The sequence below is a fragment of the Brachycentrus maculatus genome, unplaced genomic scaffold (assembly GCF_059751285.1).
Source record: "Brachycentrus maculatus isolate JH-2025_06_01 unplaced genomic scaffold, ASM5975128v1 h1tg000543l, whole genome shotgun sequence".
Taxonomy (NCBI): domain Eukaryota; kingdom Metazoa; phylum Arthropoda; class Insecta; order Trichoptera; family Brachycentridae; genus Brachycentrus; species Brachycentrus maculatus.
The window spans coordinates 457,659-465,660 of record NW_028281287.1 but is presented as its reverse complement, the minus strand read 5'-3'; the positions used below and the strand labels follow the sequence as shown (position 1 = coordinate 465,660).

Sequence of the window (8,002 nt, the reverse complement as noted above, 5' to 3'; positions counted from 1 at the left end):
TCGCCTAAAACATGATTTTATTAATGATGTTACATTTTAAAGTATGTGAATTTAATTCAATATTCGGACCATACAAATACAAATATAAACAGTATTTGATTAATAAAAGCTGTACCTATTCCAACATAGATGTGGGTAGTGAATTCACATGAACTGTGTCACGAGTTTGAACATTTTTTTTAAAGAAACCGAAATATTTTGTTTTTATTATTGACATAAATATTTCAATTTCGTACTATTTCTATGAGCCTAAGCGGCTCATTATTAGAAATAGGTATCAAATTTTGGTAGAGTGGGTTTGAACCGAGAAACTCTGAGTATGCGACACTAACCACGGGACCACAACCCGACACAAAATATATCTAGGAGTCCCGAGAATTGAGTAGTGTGGTTGTCAAACATGGGTAGAATTGATGAATGTTACACGATTGTAAATTGATCACTTAAACCGGCCTGTGACGGTCGTAAGCCCTGTAAATGCCCAGACTACCATATTCTTCTTCATCTATGTTGAGATGTCAAAAAAATAAAAATTAAAGAATAAGAATTCCTCAATATTCCTGCAGAAGTATTTCCATTCACTTTTGTGTGCAATTTCTTGGTTTTCCTCAATAAAACTCGGTTGGGAGTCAAAATGGCCGATTTCCTGTTGACAGGTCGCCTCCGAAGAAAGGACTTTCATTACAGGAAGTTGCCAGATGTCGGGGAAAATGTCATTAGTTACGTAAAGTAGGTACGCGGTACGTAGTTTTATATTCCTGATATACTGGCATCTTGCTCCACTGGATTTTTCCGGTGAGAACTGGAGTGAATGAGCTGAAAATAGCATGAAAATTCTTACTGAGAATTTCTGCAAACCATCGTTGCATTTGTAGTATAAACAGAATTTTGGATTTTCTTTTTTGACCTCTCATTTAAATAAAAAATAAAAAAATCTTTTAACCCTTATCCGCATCCAATGGTGCATAGGGCACTGCATCGAAGCGACCCGGGGTTATTTTGATCGTTAATTGCATGAAGGCAAGGTGATCAGCCCTCCGCTTCAGTAGGTACTAGTACAGGGTAATATTGGATAAATATTCGAGTGAAAAAATCACTTACATTTATTTGATCCCCCCTGGAAATCGAACCCGGGACCTCCAGTAAGGTAGCCGAGCGTGCTGACCATAACACTACGGAGGCGGATGATATATTTATTTTATTACCTACATATTAAGAATATTTCTCATAAACGTTACTATATTTTTTTCCTTATTTTAATTGGCAAATACGAATTCTTTAAGTCTATTGTGACACATATTTCGATACATTCCGTACCATTTTTGAGATTTCAGTTTATGGGGTTTTTGGCACATGGGTGTAGCGTCATTTACTAAGTAATGCGATGATGAAACTAGATTATGGTAGCATACAAGGGGTGGTATCTAATGATAAAACATAGTAGAGACTTTTCGATACATAATCAAATTTTAAAAATAATCCTTCAATTACTATTTTTCGCAAAATCGAAATGTTTTATCGCCATTCTCAAAAATATAACGATACACGGGCAATAAAAAATTAAGCTTAGTTACGATAACGGGTGTTGTCAATTGAAGATAAAATTATAAATACTTTCTATCTTATCAGCCAAGTTATTAAAAACTTATTTAATATCGCTGGTAACAATTAAGGTGTGTGTTTGGCTCTGCGGTGGTTATTTATTTATTTATTTATTTAAACAGATTACATAAATTAGTCACATATATAATATTCCCAACGAGTAATTTCCATTGTACATTTTGGGACACGATTTTCAATACTACTTTGAATCTTGAGCACTAATTTCAATATATTTTTTTAAATTTTATAAAATACAATTTAATGTCGAATTGGTTTTGTAAAACGTCCAGCTTTATTTATTAAACGTCCAACTTGATTTGTACTACTACTACTAGCATCACGCCGTTTCTCCGCAGGGGTAGGCAGAGAGGATGGAACGCCACACTCTTCTGTCCTGACATACACTCCTCGCCTCCTTCACATCCATACATCTAGTCATACATGCCCTCCGATTGCGCAGACTTTTGACACCGCCAGATTTTAGATTCTGATTGATCTGATCGTGCCAAGACTTTTTCGGTCGTTCTCGTTCTGTTTTCCCTCTCACATTCGCCACATATATTTTCTTAGTCATTCTCTCGTTATCCATTCGCTCCACATGTCCACACCACCGCAAATAACTCTTCCTAATCTTTTCAATTATTCCTCGTTCAGCCTTACATTCCTTCACTGTTGAAGTGAAGGAATGTAAGGCTTCACTATTCTTATATCTTCGTTTTTAATTCTGTCATACAATGATTTTCCACACATTCGTCTGAGGGAGCGCATTTCAACAGCGTTCACTATGCTTTCATCTTTGAGTTGTTAAACGTCCAAATTGATTTTTAAGGCGTTCAATTTCATTTCTCTCTCTCTCTCTCTCTCTCTCTCTCTCTCTCTCTCTTTCTCTCTCTCTCTTTCTCTCTCTCTCTCTTTCTTTCGTCTTACTCCTCATTACTGAGGGTTGTGACCCTTGTGGAAGCAATGAATCTTCTCCAGTTATCCTTTGACTGCGCTGCACGTAGCGCTCCAACCGCCGAGGTGCATGCTGCTGTCTTAACTTGATCGGTCTTGTTTCGTGTAGCCTTCTGACATGTCGATTCCCAGCTATCGACCCATCTCTTTGATCGTCTGCCCGGGAGTCGTCTACTATGGTGTTGGCCGTACATTGCGATGTGAGTGAGTCTGAATGGTTCCATTCTCCTCACATGCGCATACCATTGTCTCCTTCGTTGCCTTCCCCACCTAACGACATCTTCGATCTCGCATATTTCCCTGATTCTGGCGTTTCTTATTCTATCTCGAAGACTCTTGCCTGATATGCTTTTTAGAGTCTTCATTTCTGACACTCTAAGCGTGTTTTTTGTGAAAAATATTTATAGAAAAATTAACATATCGAGTATGAATAAGCCTTCTCAATTTACTATTAAAAGGTTTTTATTGGAAACGCGCAGCTTTAAGTGGTTAATTCTGTTTCAGTAAATGTGTCACGAATGGAGATGTAAAGTAGAAGGAAATGGACCGTAATGGAGGCGTCGCGGTTTTTGGAGTAGAAATAATGAGATTAACATCCAGTTATACTTGCATGACGGAACGTGAAGAATTTCCATTCAGAATGGACAAGAATTTATCAAAAACCATTGAAGCAATCCATTGGTAATATTGGATAGCAATTTGCCAAATATCACATTTTGGAAAAAGCCTCATTTATTACTGTCATTCATGCGAATTCAACCCTTTAAAGTCTATTTTATTTATTTATTTGACAGGAAACAATATGCATTTTGAAAAACAGATTTTTACCGCAATGGCAACGCCACCTATTGAACGTAACAACAAAACACGCAATACGGCATTGGTCACGGCGGACAGCGTGCTTCTTAACAGATGCAGTCACATTTCAAATGTTTTCGATCGCATTGTTGTTTTATATTATCATTGCTTCAACATTATTGTGAAATTTAGCATTGGAAATGTTTTGCTTGGTAATTTTTTTATTTTCCATTTAACCAGTTTGAGCCACGGTTTTTTTCAGATACATTTTTATGAGAAAAAAAAACATAATTTTTGGAATGGTCTAAGTGTAAATACATATATGTGGGTAATCGATAGTAAAGGAAAAATCGTTCAAAAAATAAAACATATTGTAAATATGCACTTTATATTTTATTAGTTTTTCCATTTAACCAGACTGAGCCACAGCAGTCACGCATCAGTCACGCAGTCTTATCAGGGAAAAATTTTTTTTAGAATGTCCCAGTAATTAAAATGTATGTAGGGAGATTAAGAAAAATCGTTCAAGAAATGGGTTTTAATCGATAAAAAAATTATATTACAATCCTTTCAATTTTTTCATTAGCTACCTTTACACGGACTTCCTTTACCGTACGATTAATGTTGTCATTATAACTATATTAAACAGCATAAAAGACCGCGGGTAAGGAGCGCAAAATTACACAATTTTAAAAGTACTACATGCTTTATATCTTTACAAGGGATTATTAGCACTGTTAGTGCGTATACGCCAATTTTAATGCCTTACTCGCAATTCAGAATTCAGTAACTGTCCGGCAGTGCTTGAAGCTGCAAGTCTTTTCACTCCATTTTTTTTTAGAATACTATTTGAGAATATACTCGTATATTGAAAACATATTTTTATAATATTTTTAACTCCTTATCTTTAAACGACTCATTTCATTACAAAACCATATATTTTTTAATAAAAACCTTGTCCACACCCCAATGGTGCATAGGACACTGCTTCATATGAACGCAGTGTTATCTTGATCATTTACACATGAAGGAAAGGTGATCAGCCCTCCGCTTCAGGTACCAGTCCAAGGTAATATTTTTTAATAAATATTACAGTGAAAAAATCACTTATATTTATTTGACCCCCCCTGGGAATCGAACCCGGGACCTCCAGAACGGTAGCCGAGCGTGCTGACCATTACACTACGGAGGCGGACAAATAGTTTTTTCAAATATTTCAAATATTTCAATACAAATGGTGTTTCAAAGAGAAGAACAATCACGTCAAATGTTACCTGGATTTAAAGAAAATAAAGTTGCGGGGTATTCATTACTGGGCCTTATTATTTATTTTTTGTATGGCTTTTAATTATCACTTAGCTACAATACAAATTTTAAAAATAAAAGGTCAAAATAAAAATAAATATTATTTTTCAAATATTGAGTCGCTGATGTGTTGGGGAGCAGAACTGGGCTTTAATGCGCGCTTTCATATGACGCAATACGAAGTTCGAGGACTACAATATTCGCACGGTAAAACACGTACGTCTAAAGAAAGCTAATGACTTATAAATATATCGTGGGTGTTCTGGCAAAAAAACATCAACTCGAAAATATGCAGTTTCGACTTAATATTGCATATTATAAAGGTTTCAACGTTCTGTAAACTGGTAAAATACACTAAATAATTTGAAATGTCATATAAGTATATGTGGTTTTACAAGTAAATTCAACTTTAGGTTTTATAGCGGGTATTTTTATTCAGGCTAAAAGCTTTAAATAACAGAGATTATTCAAACAGGGATTTTAGAGTTAACGCTTTTTTATTTTTTTCATTTACCTAACGTCCAAGTGACTCTGAAATCTAGCTATGGCTTATGCAACATCGCTTATCATGACCCTACTCAGGCTTCAACTTTTTTAGTTTTTTCAGTTTCATGTTTAAAGTTACTATAATTTCATGTAATTAACGAGTGAAAATTCTAGGCAAAAACACTCGCTATCTCGCTAGAGGTATGAGTTTATACATTTCATTGATTCTAAGTTAGCATTGAAGATACTTAGGTGTATGATTTTATTTCTTGATTTCAGTCAACGCTTTTTGATACTTAGTTAAAGTTTTTGCCAGTATACCCACGATATCAAATAATATTTATTGAGAATTCTCAAAGTACTTCGTCATTCTATATTCATGTTCTCTCCTATCCCACTCGTGTTTCTCAGCCTCTCTCTTAGCCCTGCAGATTTCTCTCTCTTCTCGACACTTGGACCTGTCTTCTTCTTCTTCGTAGTACTTGGTCTTCGCTTCTATGTATCTCTTCTGCAAGACGTGCATTTCCAGTCTGATTTCGTACAACACTCGAGATTGCATTTCTTCGCAGGGAAAGTTGACGTTGTCGTTGATGTTGTGCATTTTCAGCAGATTTTCTAGCATTTCAATTTTCTTTTTCAATTCCCTCGGTCGTTCGTCTTCCATGGCGATTGGTGTATTGAATATTTTTTCTGAAAAAAATCTAAATAAATAAAGATATTTCAACACAAGATGGAAGAAAGTGGACTGAATGCAGTCGAAATGCGATCTCTCCTATTAATGTGCGGAAAAAAATGTATGATAAATGTTCGAATGGTGGTAAAGAAGATATGCAAGGCTGATAAGCATTATCGATAAAATTATAAAGGAAAAAGCATGTTTGATAAAAAATCTAAATAGATAATGATGTTTCAACAAAAGAAGGATAAAAGTAGACGAAATGCATTCGAAACGCGATCTCTCGGATTAATGTGTGGAAAAGGATGTATGATAGATGTTCGAATGGTGATAAAAGGAAGAAATGCAAGGCTGATAAGGATTATCGATGAAACTAAGAAAGGAAAAAGGATGTTTACCATGAAAAATATGCGGCGAATGTAATTGGAAATAGAAGAAGAAGAAGACCGAGGAAAACTTGTATTGATAAAGTATTTTAAATACTTAAAAGTGGACCAGGAGTCGGAATAATCGTATGAGGAGTAATATATGGTAGATAATAAACAAGGGATATTAAGTAACACAACAAAGAAAAAAAAATATATATATATGAGGAGATGCATGAATGTGGAAGAGGCGAACAATATGTGGGGGAGACAGATTGGTGTGGTGTTCTATGCTCTCTGCCTACCCCTGCGGTAAAGCGGTATGATGGTTAGTTAGTTTATTATATTTTAAAAGAGTTATCTTTTTCTCTTAGGATTAAGCTGTCTAAAAATTGACTTCAAAGATTGATCAATGATAATACCTTAAGTAAGTAGTGTGGACTACTTAACTAATTGTCTTTTATTTATAACTTATTTATTTATTTATTTATTTTATTTATTTTAAACTTCATGTACAGAAAATAAAAAGTACATTGGCGGGCTTATTGCTAAAAATCAATATCTTCCAACCGACCAAAAGCGGACTAGTGATATTGATCAAAACCTTTGATACCATATATAGCCGTTTGCAATCAGAGGGTAGATAGTACTTGAACATTTAAAAAAACATAAATTACAAATTGACATTAAAAAAAAACATAAATTACCAAAAGACGATAATAAGGAGGGTAAAGGAAGAAGGGAGTTTAGGGAAGGAGGTAGAGGGAGGAGGTTTGATCGACAGTTAGGATTCTAATGACAGATAGTAATGTCTCATACGTTTTTAAAAGTTAATACATATTATTGTCTGATGTAATAGATTTTATCAAAAAACTAAAAAACAAAAAGATGAAAATGAAAAAAATAAAATAAAATAACAAAAAAGTATTCTAGGATTCTAATGATAAATAGGTAGAATCAGGTAGCAAGTTTAAGAAAGAGAGGAGGGGTCAGGGGAGGAGGAGATGGACAGTTAGGGTTCTAAGGTAAGATAATGATGTTTCAAGCGTTTTTTGAAGGTTAAAATAGAAGGTGCATTTTTTACGTGTAGAGGTAGTTCATTCCAGATTCTAGCCGCTTGGACAGTAAAGGAATTACTGAGGCATTTTAAAACAAATTGTTTCCAATAATGTCACGTTAAGGATACTGAGAATAAAATGTATGATAACTATCCAAAATTAAAAACACTTACCGTAGAACGGGGCTACTTGAACTTTGATGTGTTACCTGAGCCCAGTACAAAAAAAAATTAAATCTGTATTTGGTCTACAATAATGAACATATAAGTGTCACCTATCAGGAAAAAAATGAACCATGTCGATTTTTTTTGTACTGGGCTCAAGTAACACATCAAGTTCAAGTAGCTCCGTTCTACGGTATATAAAATGCTATATATCATTTACCTGACTTCAATATTTTTGGTCACTGCACTGAGAAATATATTTAATTACTGTAAAATTGGTTGCACTCTCCTGAATTTCACTAGTGAACGGAAATTATGTATGCTGAAACTTATATAAGAAAATTGTTATCTCTTTCAACTGATAAAATAATATACAGGGAGCGGCAAGTTGGTGACTAAATAATTAATTCTTATTATCTACTATCTCACCTATTTTTAATTCTCAGTACTTATATTTTGTCCGTCTCCATAGCGTAGTGGTTGGCGTGTTAGGCTACCATGCTGGAGGTCCCGGGTTCAATTCGTTATCTTGCTTGTTACTTGAAGGCAACGAAGGAGACAATGGTATGCGCATGTGAGGAGAATGGAACCATC

General features: G+C 34.7%; 1 protein-coding gene across 1 annotated transcript; it reads right to left on the bottom strand.

Annotated features, from left to right (window-relative positions):
• Window positions 1-3,738: 3,738 nt before the first annotated feature.
• LOC148301551 (uncharacterized) lies at window positions 3,739-7,712 on the bottom strand. The gene is made up of 2 exons (XM_088273083.1): window positions 7,629-7,712; window positions 3,739-5,835 (listed from the first exon to the last, which is right to left on the bottom strand). The coding sequence occupies exon 2, from the start codon at window positions 5,807-5,809 to the stop codon at window positions 5,486-5,488; it is 324 nt and encodes a 107-aa protein (XP_088129209.1). The 5' UTR covers window positions 5,810-5,835; window positions 7,629-7,712; the 3' UTR covers window positions 3,739-5,485.
• Window positions 7,713-8,002: the final 290 nt, after the last annotated feature.